The sequence below is a fragment of the Mytilus galloprovincialis genome, chromosome 2 (genome assembly GCF_965363235.1).
Source record: "Mytilus galloprovincialis chromosome 2, xbMytGall1.hap1.1, whole genome shotgun sequence".
Lineage (NCBI taxonomy): Eukaryota > Metazoa > Mollusca > Bivalvia > Mytilida > Mytilidae > Mytilus > Mytilus galloprovincialis.
Window position 1 is genome coordinate 80,593,205 of NC_134839.1, and position 27,962 is coordinate 80,621,166.

The following is a 27,962-nucleotide window of genomic DNA, read 5'->3' on the forward strand; positions in this document are numbered from 1 at the left end:
ATTCGATAACGAAGCAATAACGTGAAATGAGTTCTCCTGTGTAGAAAGGTACATTTAGTCCTAATTTTTTCTTTGTCATTTGTGCGTTTGAAAAAAAGACGATTTTCTAGAGAAAAAATAAGATATTTATTGACATTAATGAAGAAGAAAAAATCATAAAAAAAAATTGCAAGCATGGCAACTACAAGAAAATTGGACTGTAAAAATTTGCATGGTTACTTAAAAACTTTACCATGGCATGTGTTAGACAAACTATATTCACATCCTGCGACTTGCTTGGCTGTATTTAGGTATGTCCATCGAAGAAACCGATTCAAGATGTTTCGGCCTGACTGCCAGTTCGGCCACAGTCGCATCGGTCTGTTATTTTGGCCATACTGCCAGTTCGGTCATACTTTGTAATGCACCAACAGTTAAATTGAAACATTATTTAAAATGTCTCTTACTAATGTATGTCATACAATAGTCAGAGATTACTTCGATGTCCAACGGCTGTTTTGCCAGACAAGCTTGGGCCGTGGGACGTCAGAGCTCATCCCATATCAAAAAGTGGATATTTGCCCACCCAAAATAGATGCGCTGCTTCGTCGCTTCTGGTGCTGACTGGCGGCCTTGGAATTATATAAATCGGGGCATCAATCTGTTCATTTTTCATTTATCTCTTCATTTATGTAAGTTTCACCTACCTGCCAACCTTTATTTTTCTTATTTAAACAGTTTTCACAGAGACCCATCGATGTCTGCATTTTGACTTTCATTTTCAAAGATTATCACGTGATTAGAGAAAACAAGTGATGATTTATTCAATTGACCATATTTTAACACCTCGTTTATTTACGATGCAAGTAATCTAAATGGTCGAGAGCTTCCGATTTTTATAGTGGTTGGCACTAAATGCTTAATACCGATCTCCTGGAGGTGAAAAATCGTGGTTGGTTACTAAATGTTAAATATCGATCTCCTATAAAGGAGGTGATAAAAGTATAATTATTTGCATATTTGAGTCTCGAGGTTGCTAAATCCCTCGTTACTTGAAGTCCATTTGAAAATAAAAGAAAAATGTCTGAATCGATGGGTCACTGTGAAATCTGTCTAAATATGAGAAAATAAAGGTTGGCAGGTAGGTGAAACTTACATAGATGAAAAGATAAATGAAAAATGAACAGATTGATACCCGATTTATATAATTCCAAGGCCGCCAGTCGGCACCAGAAGCGACGAAACAGCGCATCTATTTTGGGTGGGCAAATATCCACTTTTTGATATGGGACGAGCTCTGACGTCCCACGGCCCCAGCTTGTCTGGCAAAACAGCCGTTGGACGTCAGAGTAATCTCGGACTAGTCATACAAAAGTCTCTTGTCCACTAGCTATCCTATCCGTAGTCTAAAATCTGTCACCTTATAATTTGGTTTGTTCGTTATTTGTGTTTGTACTCATTACACGGTAACCACATTGACGTCACTACGCTTATACCAGCGTTCAAAATTAGTACACAATAGTTTTTTCTACTCTTGCAAATAAAGAATACATTTTTAAAGATATGTTTTCATTGTTATTCCAAAGTATTGTACAAAAATGCCAATTCTCTAATGGCCGTTTCAAACCTGACTTTCAAATTAAAAAAAAAAACATTTCAGAACTTCACAAAATCCCACTTCAAGCCTCCATTGCTTTGTGTACATTCCATTCATCGTCATCAATCTTAGTCATGCTAGTGGTAGATAAAACAGGCCAAGCAAATTGTAAAATAAAACAACGAAATCATGACCGAATTTTACAAGAACAAAATTCATATATTACAGAATCATCAAAATTATCATTTTTTCTACATTTTTGTTTTTCAAATAAATGTGCTTACTATGTTGACCAAGTGAATATGTTGAAAGATCATGAAGATAGGGCACCTTTGGCGAAACTAAGGCTTAGTGCACACAATCTTGAAATTGAAAGAGGCAGATACATGCAAGTTAACAGTAAAAGAAAGGTTTTGCAAATTATGTCATAATAAAAAAATATGGAAGACGAAAAACATTTATCTTGCACTGCACAAAATATGAACCACAAAGAAATGTTCTTCTATATCAAAATTGTCCAATTTTAAAAATCATGACAAACAATCCACAAACTGAGGATGAATATATCCAACTACTACATAATAGCAAGTGTAGAAAAACACTTAGATTAATATCATCTTTTATTAATCAATCATTTGAATTAAGGAAAAATGTCCTTATAAATGAGTAATATGGACAATTTGAAGCTATAACATACAATTTACTTATGTCAGTAGCCTATTCTAAATTAACCTATATATATTGATATATTTATAACTGCACATTTCATTGTTCGAAATATGCCTTTTGATATTCTATGTAGTATTGTTTAATTGCTGCATCATTACTATTTGTATCCTAGTTGTATGGGCCATTGCCAATTATTGTAATTGAGTTTGTGCCAATAAAATATTTGTATTTGTATTTTGTAATTTTAAGAATTTCAAAATGACAAGCACCTAATGTCTTACACAATTTTCCATTGAAAAAAACCTATCCAAATTGAAAGGAAAACTTTTGGAAAAAACAATGTTCAGGCCATAATTTTGTTCAGGAATATAGAGTACATTTGTAGGTTAATAAAAAACAATAAACATATATATCATGTATATTTTTCATGTCTTTTTTTTTAATTTAATATAAAAAGTTCAATATTCAGACCATCATGACGTAGGTAAATATTAGAATATAGGACAGAAAGTCACAGGACAAAAAGTCACAATTCATTTTTTCAGATTATTTTCTTTGACAAAAAAACGCTTATTTCTACAAAAATATTTTTGTATGTTACTTGAACTATTGTATATGAACCAACTCTGTGAACAAAATTTATCAAAAAAATATCAAAGATGATCAAGTAATTGTTAAAAAACCAAAATGTCAAAGTGGCTTGGCACTTACATTGTACATAGCTTCATGGTACCAAGAAATATATCTTTTGCATGATTAAAATTAAATAAATCTTCATTTTTCAAGTATAACATGTATATAATGACACACTTCCTAAACTTTGATATGAATATATGTATTAAAAAGTAAATATTTCAAGATTTTTCTATTATATATTAAAACAGTTGTCAACAAATTATTTGTGACTTTTTGTCCTACCAAATTTGTGACTTTATGTCCTGTGACTTTTTGTCCTGTGACTTTCTGTCCGTTTACCAAATGTTCATACAAAATTCCATTGATGTCCAATTTCATGGCTAAAAATGATGATTCTTATTGAATATTTCCCATATTTATTGCAAACTATTTCAAAACAATATCACACAAACATATGATATAATTGCCTTAGTTTTAAAAAAATCACCTAATTGACAATAGAGCAATTTGATTGGGTATAATGATTCAAAGCGTCACATGGTTTTGACGCCATTGGAAAATGAATGTAAACAAACAGGGTCAGCAGCTTTAGTATGGAGCAACATCGTACATTCAGTGACTGAGAAACAATTATGAGTAACTAAGCTTGACAATACACCTTAATAAAAAAAATCAAAGCTAAGCCTACCGAAAAAAAAATAAAAAAAATGTCAATAGGTGAAAGACTTACCACCATAGCAGGATATATCATATCTTGAATTATGACATCTTGAAAGGGTATTTATTTTTTCTTGCTTTTAACGCCTTTATACTGCTCAGTAAGGCACAAAAAAATAAAATAGCCTTTCAATATGTCATAATCATTTGGAATAGTCTACTTTCAGACCACACTTTATGACAAAACGATTATCATGATTATTTGTTAAGTAATATGAGCATGTACATCAAAAGCTTAACATCATAAAACATAAACTGGAAAATTTACAATTTATTTGAGCACAACATTACATACAGTGTATGGTCATCAAGTACTCGAAAATAGTATCTACAAGTATTATAAACATTAAAGTCATATGAAACCTCAAATTAAAAAAAAATATGCATATGTTTTTTAAAACTAAATGGATAGTTTTCATTATACAACTTATGTACATATACTTTTTTCTGAGGAAAATTCTTTAATTTGTCCACATTTAGAAGAAGTTTACTTATTTTTAATTGCTTGCTGCCAGGAAGCAATTCGCCGACATATTTTCCGTATGCATAGTGACCTAAGCGTGACCCTCCTTGTAAAAATCCGGTGATAGCAATACGCATGAATCTGTCATTAAAATAAACAATTACCTGATTGTATATGTTAAACACGTGCTAAATACCCATGCTTTTTGTTGATTATTTACTATAAGGTGACAATTGGTAAACTTCGGGTTCAAAACACGGCATTTAATGAGTAGCCATATTTGTTAAATCATAACAGACAGATAGAAAAAAAATTGACGATTATACGATATATTTGCGTAAAAAATGATAAAATCGTGCACAGAAGACTAAGTTTATGATATATACATGCATTGGTTCAAGAATTGGATGAACATTATTTTTCACCAGTCACTCGTTTCTTATGACTTTAAATAATTAAATTTATTAATAACAAATGAATAAACCCAACAATTTCTTGGAACAACTTTTAAATTTTAACAGGTACTATGGCCTGATCAGCCTATGGCAAAACTATTTGCGTAGCCAAATTGTCTTGAAAGAGAAGTAGCAATTCTAGATTTAAAAAAAAACCTTGCTGGCTGACAGGCATTTTCGATTCTATGCCTCAGCCATAGTGTATAGTTTATTTTATTTCAATTTCAGACAATTACCAGATTTATCCAAGCACTATGTTATGCGGATGTTATTTATTGAACAACATGTTTCACAATCAGTGGTAAATCTGTGGGTTAACAGCAAATACCAAGAGTAAGTGCATAATTCTGTAAGACTGAACACTTTTAAAGCCTAATAAAGTTGTCGATATTTGTGAACCATGCATGCTGTAAGCATGGTAAGTACACTCCACATTCTGTATGTGGCTGTCCAAAGTCAGAAGCCTGTAAAATAGGAGATAACTGCATAGTATTTTATGCTTGGCCTTCCTTAAATATAGGTTTTACTATTACAAATTGAGTTTACATATATAGAGACAATAAAATCAAGTTTTAAGAAGGCCAAGTTCAATGAATATGTAAATTTTGAAAAATCAAGTCAAAAGTAGTTTACCAATCGTCAAATCTTGTAAATCAATTCAGAAGCGACAAAGTAAGGTAACAAAGACAAAATTTGAGAACATCACATCACATCAACAGTACAATTGTGTCTACTGTACATCATTGTGTACATGAATCACCCATTGAAAGAACAAAATAATTTTTACTGAATCAAAATGTTAGAAAAACATCAATGAGACTGCAAGTGCAACCCAACAACACTAGAATGACGAGCTATCCAAAATGAATCAATAAAAAGTATAAAACTGAACATCCATTTATCAGTAATCTGACATTATAAAATAACAGTGTCTATACATGCTGGTCTTTCAAAAAGTACTGAATTTTGTCACTAATGTTTTGAATTTTACAGTGAACAGAAACAAGCAGTAACAGCATTAACTGACCTGAGAGTATGGCACGAAGAGACTATGACTGGTGGACTTCAAGGATGGAAAATGAATCAAACTTTCAGAAAGAATATGAAAATAGCCTTACTTGGAGGGTAAACATGAAAGAAATATTCAATTATCTAATGCAAATGTAATACAGATTTATTTCAAAAGTTTATGTTTAAGAAGAGTCAAAATGCCTCATTTTTAAGAGACATCATCTTTTGTATTGGAATGATTTTTGTGGTTCTAATTATTTGTCACCTCACCCAGGATTTTTCTATCATTTGCCTGATCATCAAATACCAAGGGGTGTCAATATAGGACCTATTTTCCAATCCAATTTTTCTTATCTTAAATCCTAAATTTACTCCGAAATAAGGCTGAGAAAGACATTCATCATGTTCATGCGTCTATTCCAAGTCAGTTAAATTTGTACACAGTTGCTGTTTGATAGTTGATAGTCACTGTAACATAAAGACCTACAGATTTAGATTTATCATATTGTTTAGACTTTTGTCTATTATAAAAGATAGTATTTTGACCTTTAAATGTCCTGAGTTTTGGGTAACTAGCTCACTAACATACCCAACATCTCTTTTATTCCAATTGATGGAGAGGAAATTGAATATTTTAGCTGAACTTATAACATCTCTTAATAATTACATTTGTATATGCATCATTATATATTCAACTGACTATAGTCAATGTTGAGTTTCATAGTAATCTCTGTTTCTCAGATATGTTCTAATAGCAATAGACATGAAACTTATTCACAATGCTAATTACCACAAATCTCAGATCAAGTACTAATTTGGATAGTGTCACTTTAATTGTTCTTGAGTTATTTCCCTTTATAACATTATATACAAACTGGGGCACCATTTGTGTCCATGTTCTGTGTCCCCTTTTATTTAACTTTTAATTTGAAATATAAATATAAAAATACATATAGTTAGATTCTGTCTGAAAAAGAACATAAACTTATTTTCAAAATATAGGTCATGACATGGCCTTCAAATTGTTTATAATGTATGGTACAGTCATCTTTGTTAAGATTTCATGTTAGTTTATTATGGAGAAAATAAGGACAAAATAGCCTTTTTGCAATTTCCATCATTGGAGCAAGGTGTACACTCCATTTTGAAAACAATCTTTATAATGGGTCTTTTGAAGAACACTGGTAAGAAAACTAAAATTTATAAAAATTATCAATCTTAGTTGACTAGAAGAAGAATTGTCCATTTTCTATCGAAGGTCAGTGGTTTTCTCGGAGCAATCCGGCTTCCTCCACCAATAAAACTAACTGCTAAGAAATAGCCCAAAAGTGGTGTTTAAACACCAACGATCAATCAATCAATCAATCAATCATAGTATTATGTTAGGATGGGAAAGGCTACCACAGTAAATAAGATATTGTAGCTGTAGCCTGTAACTCAGATGCTTTCAATTTTACAAAAATAATTAGCCGAAAGAAATATACCAGTAATTTGAAAATAAAATACATTTTTCTGATGATAAAGTTCTTAATTTTTTACTAATGACATTACAGTAGATAGCTGATTAAGGTGATTAACAAAGGATGACAACGTTATTTTTTTATTTTGTCAGGGGAAATCCATGGACTTCAGGAGGAGAACAGCTTGCACCAGACAAACATTCCAAAGACATACCATTCCTAGATAAATATGCATTGGAAAGATGGGAGGTATAAATTAGACAATTTACTTATATTGAAATCACTATTAAAAAGTTAACTGTGACATATTGATTGGAGTAAATTAAGATCTGAATCCAACATTTTGTAATAGGATAAGGAACAAATCTCTGAATGTTATACTTTTTGCATGCCTTTTATTTCTATAATACTGATGTTATACATGAATGTGTATATTTACAGTGTGTATTGCATTTTATGGTTGGATCCACTGAAGGTACAGAAGGAGTCAGCAGAGATATAATTGATGTTTTACTACATGCTGGTCTAATGAAAAGGTTTGTATGCTAACTTGTTTTGATCAGAGGTTGATTCTTAGTATTTTAATTTCATGTAGCAAGTTTTCATTATTTCATTGCCCCACATTCTGTATCCCTGATTTAGTAACAAGAAGGTTGAACAAAGAAATTCACCTCATGCATATTTGTTTTAATAAAGGATTCAAATATTTTTATAACTAAAAAATAAGACTTGAAAATGCTCTTACTCCTTAATGCTGCATTCTTGACAGAAAGGAAATACAAATATTCAGAACTTTAGTGTTAGCAGCTCGGGATCAAATCCATGACCTCCAGCAATCAAGGCAAACACATGTTTGGGCTTTTTTCAATATTATTGCTTTGTAAGCTTTTATCTTTTACTATGATTTATGAATTATAATGTCATTTCCTGAAAAGAGAATATTTAACATTTATAATATGATTTCTAGTGATAGTTTGGAGCCCCTGCCATCCATCACACCAGAAGGATTTCAGTTTTTATTGATGGAAACTGGTTCTCAAGTCTGGTACTTTGTACTCCAGTATCTTGAAACTGTTGAGGTATGTACAATAATTCTAGTAAAAAGATATAAGATGTGGTATTAGTGCCAATGATACAACTCTGCATCCAAGTCACAATTTTGTAAAGGTAAATCATTATCGGTCAAAGTACGTCCCTCAACACAGAGCCTTGGCTCACACCAAATAGCAAGCTATAAAGGGCCCCAAAAATGACTAGTGTAAAACATTTCAAACATGAAAACCAATGTTCTTATCTATATAAAAAACGAGAGACGAGAAACACTTTTCACATCAACAAACGACAACTACTGAACATCAGACTCAAGAATTAGGACATGTGCAAACAGATGCAGCGGGGTTGAATGTTTTAATAGGTACCAACCTTCACCCTTATCTGAAACAATAGTGTAACATCACAACATAGATATATATTGATAGCTTTTGTCTTGCATAGTAAAGATACAAGTAATTTTTTTAGATAATATTAAGGTTAGTTAGTTGGGAAAAAAATTACATGAAATGTCGAAGACCTTGGATAAATGAACTCGGACTATGACGTGCAAACATCAAGTATTTGATAAAAGCTACTAATTTTACCTCAATGTTAAATCTGTTGCATCAATATTATTTTTAAAGGAGCATAACTTAGTCTGGTTTCCTTTACAGATCAGTGATTTGATGTTATTTAATGGATTTATTTTATTGATTTCAGCAACACACTGTCTTGTGATGTTGAATTTTGTTTCTTTTTTGTTTGCCAGAATTTTTTTAATTTGCTTACTACTAATCACTAGATGCATTGAAAAATTCACAGAAATGTTAATGATTATTTAATTAGTTTTTAAAGATTATGGATAAGAAAAGTTTGTTTATTTTTGCAGCAAAGAGGAATGGACTTAATTGAATGTTTATCATTTTTGTTCCAACTGAGCTTCTCTACTCTTGGGAAGGTAGGTGATTATGTTTCTTATTGAATTGAAAAGTAGCCTGTTTTATTGTGTTTGTTAGATTAAGCTTTTTTTCAGTTACCTTGATATTTGCCAGTTTTTACTTTACCTGCATTAGACTTTTGTGAGCATCATGAACAAGTGAAGAACTTCTCTTCTAGTCTGTTGTTATTTCATTTCTCAATGATTTTGCTAAAAACTTTTTAGTTTACTTACTAAAATTGGTCTTGTGAAAGATGTGTTATACACCCGCAAAGTGGAAAGGGATTAATATAAGTTGCAAAACTTGTTTCCCAATCAACTATAAATAAATATGTTTAAACTATTAAAGCATTAAGGTAGATCCCTTTATAGACATGCATAAAGTTTTTAATCTATTTTCTGATTAATTACTGTTATACAGTATTATAATTAGATTTTTTGGAAGTTAATATTAATGGGCATATTGAAGATTTTCAAAAAGGAAATTTTCAACGTTATATTTTCCTTTTTAGGATTACTCAACAGAAGGAATGACAGAAAACCAATTGAAATTTTTGCAGCACCTGAGGGAATTTGGTTTAGTTTATCAGAGAAAGGTTTGTGAAGGGTCTACCATCCCTATTTTAGTAGTAGGTACTTGTCTTTAAGCAGTAACAAAATAGCAATCTTTAAAAAATCTATTAAACAATGGCACAGGTTTGTCTGATTCCTACTACATAATGAAAGTTATACTGAGAGTTCTCTCCTAGTAATATTATCAAACTGATTTGTTAGTCTGCAAGATCAAATGCAATACATGTATAATCAAATATGAAACATTATCAACTTAAGGGTCTTGCAGGTTTAAATCATAGGATTTCTCTATTTTTAGCTCACCTGGCCCTTCTCTTTTCTCATTTCTTTGCGTCCTTCGTCCGTTGTCCGTCGTCGTTAACTTTTACAAAAATCTTCTCCTCAGAAATTACTGAAACTACTGGGCTAGATTAAACCAAACTTGGCCACAATCATCATTTGGGTATCTAGTTTTAAAAATATGTCCGGTGACCCGGCCAACCAACCAAGATGGCCGCCATGGCTAAAAATAGAACATAGGGGTAAAATGCAGTTTTGGCTTATAACTCAAAAATTAAAGCATTTAGAGCAAATCTGACATGGGTAAAATTGTTAATCAGGTCAAGATCTATCTGCCCTGAAATTTTCAGACTAATCAGACAACCTGTTGTTGGGTTGCTGCCCCTGAGTTAGTAATTTTAAGGAAATTTTGCTGTTTTTGGTTATTATCTTGAATATTGTTATAGATAGAGATAAACTGTAAACAGCAATAATGTTCAGTAAAGTAAGATCTACAAATAAGTCAACATGAACAAAATTGTCAGTTGACCCATTAAGGAGTTATTGCCCTTTATAGTCAATATTTTACAATTTTCATAAATTTTCATAAATTTTTGTGTAAATTTTTGTAAATTTTTACTAAATATTTTCCATTGTAATTACTGAGCCAAGTTCATTATAGATAGAGATAACTGTAGCAACTAGAATGTTCAGTTAAGTAAGATCTACAAACACATCACCATCACCAAAACACAATTTTGTCATGAATTTATCTGTGTCCATTGTTTAATATGCACATAGACCAAGGTGAGTGACACAGGCTCTTGAGAGCCTCTAGTTTTTTTCTATAAATGAACTTTATCATATACTTAATAGAATAAAAAATGGAGTCACTGTTCATTTCAGCGCACAATCTGCTTTCAAAAGAAGCATGCATGAGTTAAAAAAGATATTTCAATTTAAATGCCAAAAATTTCATTTTTGCACCAAAGGGAGATAATTTGGAGCTTTTTCAATGATATAAACATTTTAAAAGTCATCTGGGGCCAAATTGAATCAAACTTTTTGGTTGAATTTTGTACCATATCATAAAGTAACAATTAATAGTGTAATAAATAAAATTTATAATGAAAATAAAAATGTTTAAAAAATTTCAGAAAATTTTTGCACCCTCGAGCCTCCTTAAAACAGATAACACACATACAATCAAAGCAAAAAACTGTCCTAAATACTGACAGTTACTAAATGGTAAAATATATTATTAACACACAATTTGATATGATATCAGTTAAAACACCTCAGAAAGGATGTGGTTTATAATTGTTTACAACCATATGCAAGGCCCTATGTAAGCTATTGGCAGAATGTGGAAATTGTAGTAACTGATCTTTTTCTTCTCCTTTGATAACAAGTTTGAGAAGAACAAAGAAAACCAGAATTTGACCTATTGAACAGTAATCAAACTTAAAAAAGAGTTTATTGCATACTCACCTAAAGCATTGTTTTTCTTTACATGAATGTTCATTTTTTTTTATCAGTAAACCTCACGAAATGTAATTTTTGAAAGTATTTTTAGTTTATTTGTAGAGTTTAGTCCATTTATCATGTATATATTGTAGAGAAAGTCCAACAGATATTACCCCACATTATTGGCTATTAACTTAGCCTCAGGACTTTCTGGTTTATCTTCTGATTCACAGAGGTCTGGCTATCTAGTAGTAGAAACAAATTACAGAGTGTATGCCTACACAGGTAAAGAAACAATTCTATAATATTATTATATAAGTATAATGATTCAAAGTTAAAAAAACTTCAAGAGGACTTGACCATGTTAGGTTCAATATGAATTTTATTGTTATTCAAATCCTCATAAAAGCAACTACCTGTTAATTTTTTTTTTAAATATCATAAACAGTTCATCATTGACAGACTTTTCAAGTAAAGGGTACTCACAAAAAATGCTGTATTATACTATGTTTGAAATTGATTTAAATAATTTGAATATGAAATTGATTACTGTTGTCTGATTGTATTTTACTTGTGTGTTTTACAGATTCGCCACTTCAGGTTGCTTTGTTAGCATTGTTTTGTGAAATGTTATACAGGTAATTTATTACAAATAGTAATCATAAACTAATACTGTATCAAAATTCACAATAACCCTAGTCAAACATGTATGCATATCCAGTAATTCAAGTTGACCCTATGTGTGATTATTTTAGCTCTGATTTTCAATTGCTGTTAAAAAAAAATTACCATTTAGTAACTGTCTATTATTTAGGACAATGATTTTTTGCTTTGACTGTATGTGTACATGTGTTATTTGTTTAAATATAATAAAGAAGATGTGGTATGATTGCCAATGAGACAACTGTCCACAAGAGACCAAAATGACACAGACATTAACAACTATAGGTCACTGTATGGCCTTCAACAATGAGCAAAGCCCGTACCGAATAAAGTTGATAATATTTCGTATTATAGTGTTATTAACTTTTATATTTCTAACACTGTATCAAAATTCACAACAACCCTAGTCCAACATGGACATACATCCAATAATTCAAGTTGACCCTATGTGTAATGAATTTAGCTTGGATTCTCAATTACTAAAAGAAATACACCAACATAGACTAGATTCTATATTAAGTAAAAGATGATCTATTTTTTATATGTGATTATATTTAGGTGAATGTGTCCATCAAACACAGTCCAATGGGACGAACCTTAATCTGATAATCTTGGTTCACTTATTTTATATCCCCACTCTATGTCTACACAGTTTCTTATTAATAAAACATTTGTCTCTTATGTCTTCAGATTTCCAACTATGTCCATAGGAAACTTAACCAGAACTAGTATCAGAGATGCTCTTGCCAGAGGAATTACAGCTGAACAGGTTCATTTCTTGATTTAGGAATTTATATTTTGTCCTGGTTCTGATATTTTTTAACATGCACATTTTACCAAATTGAGTTTTGTCTTTAATTATAATTTTGTAAGAGATATCTCTCAACAATATTTTATTTAAATTGTGAAAAAGATGAAAACAAATATTAAGGATAGAATTGATGTATGACTTGTTGTAATGTTTTAAAAAAAAATATTGAAAATTTAGTTTAACAAAATACAGAAATAAATATATACTCTGGTGAGCTTAGGTTTGTGTGACAGAATGCAACCTAAAATGATAAGTTTTACTGTAGCAAAACACAAGACAATCAATATAGTTTCATTAATATTTCTAAACTTTAAGCATATCGTATCATGTTATCAATACTAACAATAGGTTACATGAATGTTTATCCCTTAACAGTTGTTTACCCATGTTTGAATTGTGGAAATTAAACCAGTTTTGTAAAAAAATTATTTTAAAGATTTGAGCTGCAAGGGTAAATAAATGTTTGTGAGGAGCATTGTTTCCTCTGAAGTCGTTTTGATAGGAAATGGTGCCTAACTGAAATGCATATAGTGTGTGCAAATACTCAGAATACTTACACAAAATGTATGATGTGATAGACATGAATAGTGTGTAGTGTTTAGAGAGGGATTATTGTTTTGCCTGGTTTAAGTTTTAGGGTGCTCTCAAAGTTAACCACTGTTCATATTGAACAATTATATAACAAAATAAATATTAATTTTTCAGATGGTCAATTTTTTAAGAAGTCATGTCCATCCTATGATGTTGAAAAATGTAAGTACTGAATTTAGGATTGAAAAATTTTCCTTTTAATTAGTTCAAAAGTTGGCATTGCCTTTTTTGACAATTTTTTCTAAGAGCAAGTATAAATGATTTGTATAATTTGTTGACATATTGGATACAACATGTGAATAAGTTTTGAATATTAATGTCTTGGTTTTACTGTAGAATCCTGTGATACCACCAGCAATAACAGACCAGATCAGACTATGGGAACTGGAGAGAAACAGGTTCAAATTTACAGATGGTGTTCTTTATAGTCAGTTCTTATCACAAACAGATTTTGAACTACTCAGAGATTATGCAAAGGTAGAATTAAATATAATTTTTTTTGAAATTCTCAATGGTAGACTGAAATTTTATAAGATATAAGTACTTCAAATGATATTTCTTCCTTCACAATAATACTAAAGGCAAATGTTTATGAATTTCGAACAGTGGTATACTACTGTTGCCTTTATTTATGAGATTTACACAATGCTTTTTTAGTTTGGAAATCTTGTAATTCAATGTACATACTGCCATTGCTACAGCATTGACATTTATTTTATTTGGAAAAAAATTTAAACCAATATTTTGTAAATCATTACACATTTTACTTTCTTTATACAAACATTTGATTACAGCCTTGATTTTTATATGTTTTATCTATAAACTGTGTTTAAAAAGAAGAATGTATTAATGGAAAGAAGTGTATAAGTGTTTTATCAATTTTCTTCGAAAGATCTATTATTCAGGTGTTCACAATTTTACAGAATATAATATGGAGAACTAATCTGATGGGTTTACTGTACTCTAGTAACTATTTATGGTTTAACTATGATCCTTTTTAATGTTGCAGGACTTAGGAGTATGTGTATGGGACAGTCCAGAGAAACGTGTCATGGTCGTCACACGATTTGGTCATGATGACGTCAAGAAATTTTGGAAAAGAAATAAACCGTCAAACAGTTGAAATTCATAAAATTGCATGCATTTCTGTTTACAAAGGAACAGACTAAAATGATTGGGCTAGCCCATTATAGCAGGAAATTAGTGACAAGAAGACAAAAACTTTATAGCCTGTTCCTCTTATCTGAGATACCACGTTTTTGTGTAAAGCAAGATTTGTAATGAGGACATTTCAGGAATTTGCAATAACTGTGAACTCTTGAGAAATATGGAATTTATACATGATGTCAAAACTATTTTGCACGAATAATAATTTATGTATGTAATAAAAAGGCAAGATCCAATGCATATTCACTTGATGGCTTATTTCAGATATTCAAAATTAATACCATCAAGATAAAATATGGAAAATTGACGTCTGTTGCAATTATTCATTCATACTTTATATTAGCAGTCCTGAACACTTTTGTATACTGAATGCATACTTATATCCTGGAATGCATATCTTTCATTATTTATGTTTGGTTAAGTTCATTTTATGACTGTGAAAACAGGAAAAATTATGAATTAAAATTTTGAAATGTTCATTGGATTTTCATTTCAAGAACAATTTCTTGTTAATGTAAAAAACTGGATTCACTACTTTAATAAACTGAAAAACAGAATCAAAGTTCACAAACAAATTTGACAAAAAATAAGCAACATCCTTGTCCTAAAAAAATAATAGCTTATGCAGCTTTTGTTGATACTTAAAGAATATCTTTCATTGAAATAAAGTTTCTGTTTCAATTCAGCCATTTAGGTTAAATTAACAAAAGAAAGCTTAAAAAGTAATGCTTTATGTTGTCGTTGTCCTCCGTCATCGTTAACTTTTACAAAAAATCTTCTCCTCTGAAACTACTAGGCCAAATTAACCATACTTGGCCACAATCATCATTTGGGTATCTAGTTTAAAAAATGTGTCCGCTGACCCGGCCAACCAACCAAGATGACTGCCATGGCTAAAAATAGAACATAGGGGTAAAATGTAGATTTTGGCTTATATCTCTGAAACCAAAGCATTTAGAGCAAATCTGACATGGGGTATCATGTCAAGATCTATCTGCCCTGAAATTTTCAGATGAATCGGAAAACCCATTGTTGGGTTGCTGCCCCTGAATTGGTAATTTTAAGGAAATTTGCCGTTTTTGGTTATCTTGAATATTATTATAGATAGAGATAAACTGTTTACAGCAATAATGTTCAGCAAAGGAAGATCTACAAATAGGTCAACATGACCAAAATGGTCAGTTGATCCCTTAACGAGTTATTGCCCTTTATTGTCAATTTTTCGTATATATTTGTAATCTTTTAAAAAAATCTTCTCCTCTGAAACTACTGGGTCAAATTTAACCATACTTGGCTACACTCATCATTGGGGTATCTAGTTAAAAAAATGTGACCTGGCCAACCAATCAAGATGGCTGCCATGGCTAAAAATAGAACATAGGGGTAAAATGTAGATTTTGGCTTATATCTCTGAAACTAAAGCATTTAGAGCAAATCTGACAAGGTTTAAAATTGTTTATTAGGTCAAGATCTATCTGCCCTGAAATTTTTAGACAAATTGGACCACCTGTTGTTGGGTTGCTGCCCCTGAAATAGTAATTTTAAGGAAATTTGGCAGTTTTTGGTTATTTTAAATACTATTATAGATAACGATAAACTGTAAACTGCAATAATGTTCAACAAAGTTAGATCTACAAATAAGTCAACATGACCAAAATTGTCAGTTGACCCCTCACAGAGTTATTGCCCTTTATAGTCAATTTTAACCATTTTTCTAAAATTTTAGTAATCTTTTAAAAAAATCTTCTCCTCTGAAACTACTTAGACAAATTTAACCAAACATGGCCACAATTATCATTTGGGGTATCTAGTTTAAAAAATGTGTCCAATGACCCTACCCTTTAACCAAGATGGCCAACATGGCTAAAAATATAGCATAGGGATAAAATGCAGTTTTTGGCTTATATCTCTGAAACCAAAGCATTTAGAGCAAATCTGACAGTAGTTAAATTCATTGAGTCAAGATTTAACTGCCCTGAAATTTTTAGACAAATCAGGCAACCCGTTGTTGGATTGCTTCCCCTGAATTGGTAATTTACAGAAAATTTTGCAGTTTTTTGGTTATTATCTTCAATATTGTCTTAGCTAGAGATAAACTGTAAACAGCAATTATGTATAGCAAAGTAAGATCTACAAATAAGTCATCTTTACTTAATGGTCAATTGACCCCTTAAGGAGTTATTGCTCTTTAAAGTAAATTTAAACAATTTTCGAAAATTTGTTATTTTTTGTAAACTTTTACAAAATGTTCTCCTTTGAAACGTCTGAGCCAAGTTCATTATAGATAGAGAAAATTGTAAACAGCAAGAATGTTCAGTAAAGTAAGATTGACAAACACATCATGATCACCAAAACACAATTTTATAATGAATTCTATTCTCTTCTATAATTTGTGTCCTTTGTTTAATGTGCTGCTTGCACGCACATAGACAAAGGTGAGCGACACAGGCTCTTTAGAGCCTGTAGTTTAAAGTTTTGTTGACAGATCAATACACTGTATCATGTTATGTTCAAGGAAGGAATATTAAATAGAGGATAAGATATGCCCCTTCTTATAATTTAATAACCTTTTCTTGGTCATCAAAAGCACTATTTATGTTTTTCCAGGCTAAGAACATGCCATCATTTTGATTTGATAATTGGGTCCAGTCTAGCAAATTAAACTAGACAAAAGGAGTATCCTACCATCAACACTAGTTTGAATGTCCATACCCAGTTAATTCTTTACAGCGACATAATTTGGGGTTCTGGTGCACCTTGAAAAAACTGATCGTGTAATCATGACATAAAATGAAGGTCACATGATCCATAAAAAAGTGTCAAGTCAAAAAACGATAAAAAGTTACATACATCATAAAACTTTTGAATACAGATACTAAGTCATTCTGCTTAACTCTATCCACTGCATCAGATTTATCAATTGGTTAATATACAACCTTGGTTTTCACACAAGCTTTGAGTATTCTTGATGGAGGTAAAGCCAGAAAAGCTTCCTTCCATCTGGCTGTCTGTCTCGCTTCAAGTTTAAGGTTTTTTTTGTCTAGGTAGTCCAATCAACTTGAAACTTAATACATATGTACCCTATGATATGATCTTTTGAATTTTAATGCCAAACTAGAGATTTGACCCTAATTCAACAGAACATAGAAAATGATAGTGCCAACGGGGCATCCATGTACTATGGACATATTGACCAAAATTCTTGCTTCATTGATTTAGATTAATTATAGCTCAAAATCACTTTCTCGGTGTTTGCATTAACCTCAAAAGCGTAAAACAGTCTTTTTCAGAAGGGATTAAGTTACAATGCTGTTGTATGGTTGTCAGGCCATTTAAGATAGCATATTAAGTTATTAATACGGATTCACTTATAGGGTCTTTGCATCGGAAATAAACACATTTATTCTAAAACCAGTTATTGTCATGATACAAGTTATGTTCTTATCATATATTTTATGATTGAATGATACTATACCCCTAACAAGAAAGATTGTGCTTGAATTATGAAGACAAGTCTTTCAATCAGTTTGATTGAGGTCTGGAACAGGCATGTCTGTAACTGCTAGTAGTCCTTTGCTAATTCATGTATCATTGTCATTTTGTTTAGTTTCTTTTGATACCCTTTGTTACATATTCTGACGTTGGACTCTGACTTCTTTGAAACTGAGTTTCGCAGTGTGAATTGCTGTGTGTGTTTTATTATTCTACATTGGCTAGAAGTATAGATGATGGGTTGAGATCTCACAAAACACGTTTAAATTAACTCATCATAGATGCCCGTATTAAAATTTTGTATTTGCGTGAGACATTCATTTCGTCTGCAATGTCACCAGTGACTCATGAATAAAAAATGTTAAAAAGGCCAAATCAAGTACGAAGTTGAAGAGCATTGAGTACCAAAAATTCCTGGGTTGGTGATACTCTCGGGAATAAAAACTCCACCAGCAGTGGCATGGACCAAGTGGTTGTAAATAAACTCATCATAGATACTAGGATTCAAATTTTGTATTTGCGTAAGATGCACGTTTCTTAACTCTACCACATCTGTGCGCCTGTCACACGTCAGGAGACCCCTGCCTTTGTTAGTCTTAGATATTTTTTTTTTTATATTAGTTCATTTATATGCATCAAATGCGCATTTCGTCAATTAATGTAGTGATACTCGAGGCAAAAATATTTAAAACTTCAAAACTTATTTAAAAAATAAAGAGCTTGAATACAAAAAAGACAATTACTTTAGTCAGGGCCGTGCAAGTTTCATTCTTCATTTTGTTCATGGTGTCAATTTATGTACAAACATGGCCTTTATTCTACTATTTAATACTCAGAAAAAATAGAACTGATAAATTAATAGTAATAGGACAACTTCTTTTTAAGAACGAATAAACCAACTGAAACACACTACAAAGCAAACTATTTTGATATTGTTCGTTTTATTTTATGGATCGACAAATGATACAGCAATATATCGTGTTCCAGAAGTAACTTCCAAGCCTTCGTGATAATGTGTTAGTCGTCCAGGATGCATAAGCATCCACCCTTTCTTAACATCTGTAACAGAACAATTCTGCCGGACGAATCTGGTTCCACCACCCTGCCAAAAACACAAAATAAAGTTGACAAAGAATTAACTTATAGGGTTAGATTACAAGTATGATATGTAATATTAATTTACTGTTATCAGCTCTACCTCAAACGCACATCCACAGCAAGGGTACGACACAACATTGATGACAGACAATATCTCAGAATGGTAAGTAATTAAACTAGATTTTGGAAGTTGCCTATATGATATTTTGTGTACCCAACTTCTTGAGTGCCCATACCTGAGTTTCTGTATTTTGTGATTTTACATTCATAATCAGTCAAAGATATACTTTGAGTTGTAGTTGTTTGTTTGGTTTTTACTGTTCACACTTTGGATGTTATACAACTTTCCTTTTTTAAATGTGCATTGTAAAGTTTATAAAGCCAAACAAGTACAGTTGAAGAGCACTGAGGATCCACAATTCCAAAAAGCTATGCCAAATACGTCTAAGGTTATCGATGCCTGGGATAAGAAAATCCTTAGTTTTTCGAAAAATTTAAAGTTTTGTAAACAGGGAATTTATAAAAATGACCACATTATTGACACCATCAGGGACGAAACGTCCACCAGCAGTGGCATCGACCCAGTGGTGTCAATAGTTATCAAAGGTATCAGGATTATAATTTAGTACGCCAGACGCGCGTTTCGTCTACACAAGACTCATAAAAATGAATCTTTTTTTTTTTAAATCAGATACAGTATCGTTTAAATACGATAACATAGTTATAGGTTTACCAAATTTAGTTTTTTTGGTGGTCGTGCATTAGACAAAGTGATGTTTTATGCAAAAAAGGTCGAAATAATCATTAAGTTATTTTTTTTTTATCTTCTTTCATTTTATAAAAAAGGTGAAATAACAAAAAAAATACTGAATGTAGGAAAATATAAAACGGAAAGGCCGTAATCAAATGTCAATTTTAAATAAAAAGCTCAAATACATCAATTTAATGGATAACAACTATCATACAAAACAGATGTGTTACCATGGATGGTTAATACATCAAAAACTGATTCCGTGACACTTTCGTTATTTTATACAAACAATAACTTTTTCTTGGCAAATTAAATTCTATGGTTTTGCAAGGGATTTATGACAATACTTTCCATTATGTCTTAAAATAAATTCATAACTAATACATAGTTTGAATTATCGATTGGACTGTTTGTTATAATATCAATACACCAAACTAGTAATAATAGTTAAAAAAAAATGTCCATGCTTTAATTGATATTATTTTCGAAATATTTGTTCTTGGGATTTTTATGGTTCTTCATAAGGTAAAAAGTTTCGTGGCAAATTTTGTTTTTAAAATAAGCAAAAGAAATAGTAGTGTAATTTGTAGAAATATCAGTTTTGTAATTTTGCAAAAGTAAAATAACCCCAATATTTAAAGTTGTTGTTAAACTGTGTACGTACTGTAAAATCGACACCAATGCGATTTAGGGCGATATTGATAGACCATGTCGATGCATCATGATGTGGTTTCAAAAGTGGCTGCTCGGTTGGTTTATATCTGACAACAAAATTCATGAGAGATGTGTCCTCCTTAAAAGTAATAATATTTACTAACTAATGAAGTGAACGAAAACTTCGATGTGAGAAAATAACCTGTTCTTGGTTGGTTGTGAATCTTTTTTTAAATGTATCAGACTTAATATTCAATATATAAACCTTTTCTCCATACACCAATACACAAAGTCTTAGCATTCGTTTATAAGTTCATGCATGCTTTTAAAAGTATGAACGTTAGTTTACAAATGTTCAAAACACAAATATACATTTAAAGAAAAAAACATGATGTAATCGATTGACATCCAAAATGAAGCGGGATTTGGCGCGCACACTTTGTATGGGTTATTTGTGCAGATGACATCACGCGCTCTGCAAATCCATATCCGATTAAAAAACACGATTGGGAATAGAAAACACTCAGTCGCTAAATTGTCATTTCGGACGAAAATTCCTATGTTTTAAGATTTACTTAAGACCATGAATTCAAGGTTAAATCTATTCGGAGGTTTTTGACATTATCAGCTTCTAAACTCATCATCAATTTTGTATTTACGCCAGACGGGCATGTCATCTACAAAATACTCATCAGTGACGCTCGAATCCAAAAAATTTAAAAAGGCCAAATAAAGTACTAAGTTGAAATGCATTAATTGAGGACCAAAATTCCTTAATGTTTTGCCAAATACAGCTAATGTTATCTATTCCTGAGGTAGAAAAGCCTTAGTATTTCAAAAATTCAAAAGTTTTGTAAACAGTTAATTTATAAATATGACCATATCAATGACAATTCATTTCAGCACAGAAGTTCTGACAACTGGGCTGGTGATATCCTCGGGGAATTGAAACTCCACCAGCAATGACATCGACCCAGTGGTTGTAAATTAACTCATCATAGATACCAGGATTAAATTTTGTATTTACGACAGACGCGCGATTCGTCTACAAAAGACTCATCAGTGATGGTCGAATCCAAAAAAATTAAAAATGCCAAATAAAGTACGAAGTTGAAGAGCATTGAAGACCAAAATTCCTTAATGTTTTGCCAAATACAGCTAATGTAATCTATTTCTGAGGTAGAAAAGCCTTAGTATTTCAAAAATTAAAAAATTTTGTAAACAGTTAATTTATAAATATGAACATATCAATGATAATTCATGTCAGCACAGAAGTGTGGACAACTGGCTGGTGATATCCTCGGGGAATTGAATTAAAGGTTAAACATCATGATTGGCTTTCATCTATTTTAAACGTTCCGAATGAAAGTATATCTAGAAAATTAGTTCTGACGCACCACAATTATAACATGTTCATCTCAATATTCGTGATAGTGACCGTAATACCTGGGTAGTATTGATCTCAGACGTTCTACCCTAACACTGTCCTGGAGAGAGCCAACACCTGTTAATGCAATCCGTATGATGTCTATATGAATATCAAGACTTTTTTCTTGAAAATGTTGAACAGATCAATGTTACTACTGAAAAACTGTAAGCTGATCATGGGAATACAGAAATCTTAGTTTGAAATTCGCGTAGTCGTGCCTTGAACGAGTACCAACTATGAAACATGACTTTTACGTTCAGTAGTATCCTTTAACTCGGATATTTGAGATTCAAGCATTCGATAGACTCGGGTTGCCGACAAATATTTTTTCGTTGAATATCATCTTTAGTATATTTGTCCCCTGCCTCTTTACAAAGTAAACATGATCGTGTAATAAATGACACACTGATATCTACAATCACGAATTCGAACTTTTAAATGATATTGAAGAGTTTTAAATGAGTATAAGAAAGACTACTGAAATGTGTAGAAACATCAGTTCTGTTATTCCTACATTTTGTTTTATATACAGTCAGAACTATGAAAGTCAAGTGGCAATTGTTCCAATGAGGGTTGTTTTAAGAGTAGTGATTCCAAAAGTAAATAACATATTTTACACATTAACTTGTTAAACATATACCTCACAATTCAGTACATATATTATTTCATATTCTTGACCAGACATGCAGTCATCACCAAACTTACACCTTTGTATCCTATAAAGACCTTTCGTTGTAATGGACGAGCATACAATCTAATGAACTGTAACCATACATCCTCAAAACCTATCTGGTTCATATGAATATCGACAGTAGGTACATTCTCATATCCTCCTGAGATTCTATCATCCTAAAGAAAGTTAAGTTATGACGTCAATGTCTTGTTTATTTCAAATGTTGCTATTGGGACATCACGAAAAGGCATCTTTGTCTGATGACATCTCATAAAACGAACATGTTTTTGCAGATCATTGAAAGACATATATAAAGTTTGTCTACACATCGTATTATCATCAGAGAAAAAGGTTCCATCAATGTTTCTTGTGCAGAATAATATTAGTCTTGGGTTACGAAATATCATATCACACTTGATGCTATTTTAGAATCTATGTACCAGTATACGCTGATGATGAAATTTAACATATATTCTTAGAATGTTTTTTTAAACTTAGTTCATATTATCTATAAGGCATTTTTCGTTTACAGAATAGGGAAAAGTTTTTTAAAAGCCATAATACCTTGTTTTTGCCAGCAGACCATTTGCCGCTGTTTTCCATTTCCTCAACAAGATGATCGCAAAACAGTTCTGTGAACACCGGAAACCGTACAACATCGTTACAAGGCTACAAGAAAAAAGTAAGAATGAAATTTAAAAAAAACATGACACTCATTAGAAAAAAATGATCCAAGATCACTGCAGTGATATTACAAGTTTAAAAAAGAAAATTGTATTAACTGTATAACAATGATAACTTTGAAAATGAGCAAACACTATTATAAATGATCATTGATTACTTTTATACAATGAAACAAAGTTAAAATTGTATTGAGCACTACATTGATTACTAGTATTTACTTAACTTATTTATTTTTTATATACACATTTTTAAACACAAGTATGAGATTACCGATTACCTTATCAATCATACAATAATATTATCTCTTTAAAGCCCGTGTTTGAAAACTGTAGCATGCAAACACATACAAGAGAATCAAAAGATATCAAGGGGACATTCAAATTCTTCAGTCGAAAATAAACTGACAACGCGATGGCAAAAAAAAGAAAGAAAAAAAAACCAAATGCACACATACCAAACCATAAAGACTAAGGACGGAGCAACAAGAACCTCAACCAAAATCGCGGGGGCTCTAGAAGGGTAAGCGTATCCTCCTTCTCATGTGACACCAGTCGTGTTGTTTGTGTAAGTCTTATTCGGTAGGTAATTTCGAGGACGGTATTGCGGTTAGGAAAATAGGAACATAATCGTCGTCATTCGTAAAACAGATATTCATAACGGTGAACAAACTCGTGAATGCGTCCGTAAATTTATGAAGGAATTATTTCAAATTCACCGCTGTGAACTCTTGGTTCATTATCCTCCTTGTGAGCAGGAACCCTCTATGAGAGAATTTATAATAGAAGTGTAAGCCCTCTGGAGTATCGTTTGAACTGTAAGATATAATTCATATAAAAACGCTCCTGGAAGACAATACGTCTCACTTTTGTTTTGATAGCCCTGATAGGATTGAGGAATTATCTGCAGTGATCATGGTATCCTTTTATGAATAAAGAATCCAATAAGAAGTTGAACAGATCTTCTGAGCAATATTCGTTTTTTTAAGTTTGATCCAATTTGACAGGAATAAATAGAAATGGGCCATGCGTAGGAGCTATAGTTGTTTGTATGGTTGCGAATGAGTCAAATGACCAAATATTTTTGTTTATTACCACAACCAACCGTATGTATACAAAAGAAATTTACATCTAGATCTTAAATTGTATTAATCTTTCCTTTGAAAATCTCTCAAATTTGCAGGTTAATTACCATGTCAATTAGTGCATCAGGTTCCAAGCTTTGTGAATAATTTGTATGTATATAACGTTTTCTCCAATTCTGAAACAAAATGTAAAGTTAAAAGAAATACCTTAATTAAAAAAAGATTATTTTTTTTTAATTTTCTTCTTCCATTAATCAACCACAGACTATTTATCTGTAAATATTAACAGATGTGTATATAAAAGGTGTCACTAGTACAACTTATTTTTGGCTTGCTTTCATTAACTTATAAACTTATATATATAATATCCTAATGCAGATTAAAATACAAGATTATAACACAAAAAAACTTCTTTATTTATAAAAATAACTGTAATTAGAGTTCACGAAAGAAATTCATAAATATGGGAAATCCTTTTTTCCTATAAAAAAACACATTACCAAATTGCACGGAAAAAGAGAAGTGGGGACAATAAAAAACCACGAGCCGAAAATACACGAAGAAACACGACGAATGGACAAACAGCAAAACCACTGCACAGACAAAGAACGATAGAACAACACGATCCCTATTACTTCTAGAATGAAAGTGAGAAATAATGATATCCAGAAATGGGTTAAGGAATAAAGTTCAAATGCATGGTGGCTATCTCATGTTGTACACAATGACAAATTTTAAAATTTTAAATAGAAAAATAAAATTGATCATAATAAACCCAACGAAAAACGGGCTAAACACATATGCTCTAACAGTTCATACTCCACTACTGATTCTCGTCGAGTTATTCCTGTAAAATAATGAATTTTAAGCACCGCTTTTGGGCTATTTCGTGGCGGCTAGTATTTATTGGTGGAGGTAGCCGGAGTGCCTTCGATAGGAAAACTGACAAATTCAATCATAGTCAAATAAGAGTCGAGTGCACCTGCACGAGCTGGTTCGAACTAACAACCTAAATGTTGACTGGCTAGAAAAGACAGTAGTAACTACTTAGACCAATAGGCCACCGAGACCCCGACATGATGTTGACAAATACCCGATGATAAGCAGTCACAAGAAAATCGTTTTTGTCTGTATAAACAAATACAGAACTTTTTTTAAATTCAAAAACGAGAAGTCAACTAAACAGGCATACTCAAACGTTAGACTTTACCGATCAACGGAACTAATAACAAATTAACCAATTTCATATTTCTTAGTACAGTCAGTTTCAGTAAACAATGATGGGTTTAATCAGCATTTATAGCTAGCTTTACCTGCAACTTGGATGTCGGTTATAGTTCCATTATAAAGACAAAATTGGTGACATCAATTGGATTCAAACAATTAAACATATTTTACTTACATCAAAGGCATACAATGGACTACAACATTCAGACACAAATATAGAACTCTGACAAAAGTTCCAATAACAAATTATTGTCGTTGATAGAACATACAGACTAATTGAAACATAATGCTTGTTCTAATATAGATCAATATACATCATAAGGTTTTAGGGTTTTATATTGTTTACGAAAACTTTTGTTTTAATATTTTTCTTAATGTTAAATCGTCCCTGAATCTTTATTGTACAAGGGGAAAGGTATTTTGTTCATTTCAGGTAACATATAAATACCAGGTTAAGGAAAATGAAAACAACTCTATGAAATATTATTAAATTCATAAATCATCACTACAAGTAAATTCATGAACGCCTTAAACTTGAACAAATGTGAAAGTTTGAAAGGAAGATGTGATTTTCTAGACAAAGAATATACAAGACTGTTACAAATAGAAACTTGAGAAAAAAGCAGCGAATCAACTTAGCTTCCTTGTAAGCAGTAATCCTTTTCAACGAAATAACGATATAGGAAAGACAAGCTCTGAATACCATATCAATTAGAAAGTATATATACTTAATACACAGATACTGAGGGGATGCTGGGACATATGGAAGAAAATTTTACAATTGAAAAAATAAAAATCATTTATTTGTCGTAGAGGGCAGCATCTAGGCGATCATTATTGTCAATTTGTACATGTAATTCAATGTATGACGAAGATTTAATTGTATATTTTTGTCCTTTGTTCGATTGGATAATATATAATCAATATAGTCGCAAAAATTTAAAGTATTGATCTGACATCAGACTCGGACTTCTCTTGAACTGAATTTTAATGTGCGTTTTGTTATGCATTTACTTTTCTACATTGGCTAGAGATATAGGGGAGGGTTGAGATCTCATAAACATGTTTAACCCCACCGCATTTTTGCGCCTGTCCCATGTCAGGAGCCTCTGGCCTTTGTTAGTCTTGTATTATTTTAATTTTAGTTTCTTGTGTACAATTTGAAGTTTAGTATGGCGTTCATTATCACTGCACAAGTATATTTGTTTAGGGGCCAGCTGAAGGACGCCTCCGGTTGCGGGAATTTCTCGCTACATTGAAGACCTGTTGGTGACATTCTGCTGTTGTTTTTTCTATGGTCGGGTTGTTGTCTCTTTGACACATTCTCCATTTCCATTCTAAATTTTATTGACAGGAACGTAAATTCCAATTACCTAGATTTGTTTTCTCTCAATTTTTTTATAACTTTTGAACAGCGGTATACTACTGTTGCCTTTATTTATCAAGCATCATGCTAGTAGCTACTTTATGATGTATAACTGATAAAGGAAAGCATTAACTGGAGCACAGGGCAGGTTGCCACAGGAAAATTAAAAAGTGTGGAAAGTCAGATATTTTGTTTCGCCGCGTCCAGAGCATTCCTTTTTTCAAAATATTAAAGGTATATATTTTTACAGTACTCACGTATTCATTGTCAAATATCTGCCACAAGTCATTGTGAATATGTGATATGTCAAAATTCTCATTATTCACCAAATAACCCCAGTTCTTGATATTAGTTATATACATAAAAATGCCCTAAATATAAACAAAGAAACAAAGAAACAACCAATTATATATTGACCGTTAAGTTTAATACAGATAAAACTTCAAATCATATACAAGTCATTTAATGATATAATGCCACATGCTCTAAGCATTCCTAAATACATTTTAGAAGTTATGTGAAAACTGTGGCATATCAACTAAATGGATATAGTACATTGCATGAGACATGCATATTCTGTAGTCATAATAGGAAAACTTTTATTTTAAGAATTATGGTTATTCTCTCTTAATTCTAAAAGACTTCCGAGGTCAAAAATTGTATTATAATTTTGATGGGTCGAATTCAAGGCGTGATGTTTATAAGCATATGCGGTCTTTATGTTCATCTCTTAAAAGCTCGAATTAACATTATGCAAAGGTATAACTATAAAGTTCAAAATACAGTTTCAACATTATTCATCTCATTTAAGACGTAAAATGTATACATGATGTGGTTGCTCAGTTAAAAGGTATACTCTATCTGAAAATTTCATCCATACCTTATTTCTCAAATTCTTAGCAAAATTCATTTCATAAGACAACTCTATTTCCCCAACATATACATCTTGTAATTGATCTATACAAGAACCATTTATCAAATAAGCACTAGTTATGTGTGGCACGTTCCATAATCCCCTGTA

General features: G+C 31.6%; 2 protein-coding genes across 3 annotated transcripts; one reads left to right on the plus strand and one right to left on the minus strand.

The window, feature by feature from the left end:
* The first annotated feature begins 127 nt into the window (after positions 1 to 127).
* Positions 128 to 14,963, plus strand: LOC143064541 (general transcription factor IIH subunit 4-like). Its single transcript, XM_076237437.1, has 14 exons — positions 128 to 290; positions 4,745 to 4,849; positions 5,510 to 5,641; positions 7,140 to 7,236; positions 7,429 to 7,523; positions 7,955 to 8,066; positions 8,909 to 8,977; positions 9,469 to 9,552; positions 11,407 to 11,539; positions 11,841 to 11,892; positions 12,608 to 12,686; positions 13,434 to 13,481; positions 13,656 to 13,796; positions 14,329 to 14,963. Exons 1-14 carry the CDS (start codon positions 175 to 177, stop codon positions 14,440 to 14,442), a joined length of 1,377 nt encoding a protein of 458 aa, XP_076093552.1. The 5' UTR covers positions 128 to 174; the 3' UTR covers positions 14,443 to 14,963.
* Positions 14,964 to 18,918: 3,955 nt separating this feature from the next.
* Positions 18,919 to 27,738, minus strand: LOC143064542 (procollagen-lysine,2-oxoglutarate 5-dioxygenase 1-like). Of its 2 annotated transcripts, XM_076237438.1 has the most exons (6): positions 27,199 to 27,738; positions 24,456 to 24,524; positions 23,148 to 23,252; positions 22,616 to 22,759; positions 20,492 to 20,620; positions 18,919 to 19,080 (listed from the first exon to the last, which is right to left on the minus strand). In XM_076237438.1, the coding sequence occupies exons 1-6, from the start codon at positions 27,301 to 27,303 to the stop codon at positions 18,925 to 18,927; spliced, it is 708 nt and encodes a 235-aa protein (XP_076093553.1). In that variant the 5' UTR covers positions 27,304 to 27,738; the 3' UTR covers positions 18,919 to 18,924. The 2 variants fall into 2 exon arrangements, with proteins under 2 accessions (XP_076093553.1, XP_076093554.1); XM_076237439.1 differs by lacking the exon at positions 18,919 to 19,080 and having other exon boundaries at positions 20,517 to 20,620; positions 22,551 to 22,759.
* Between the last annotated feature and the right edge of the window lie 224 nt (positions 27,739 to 27,962).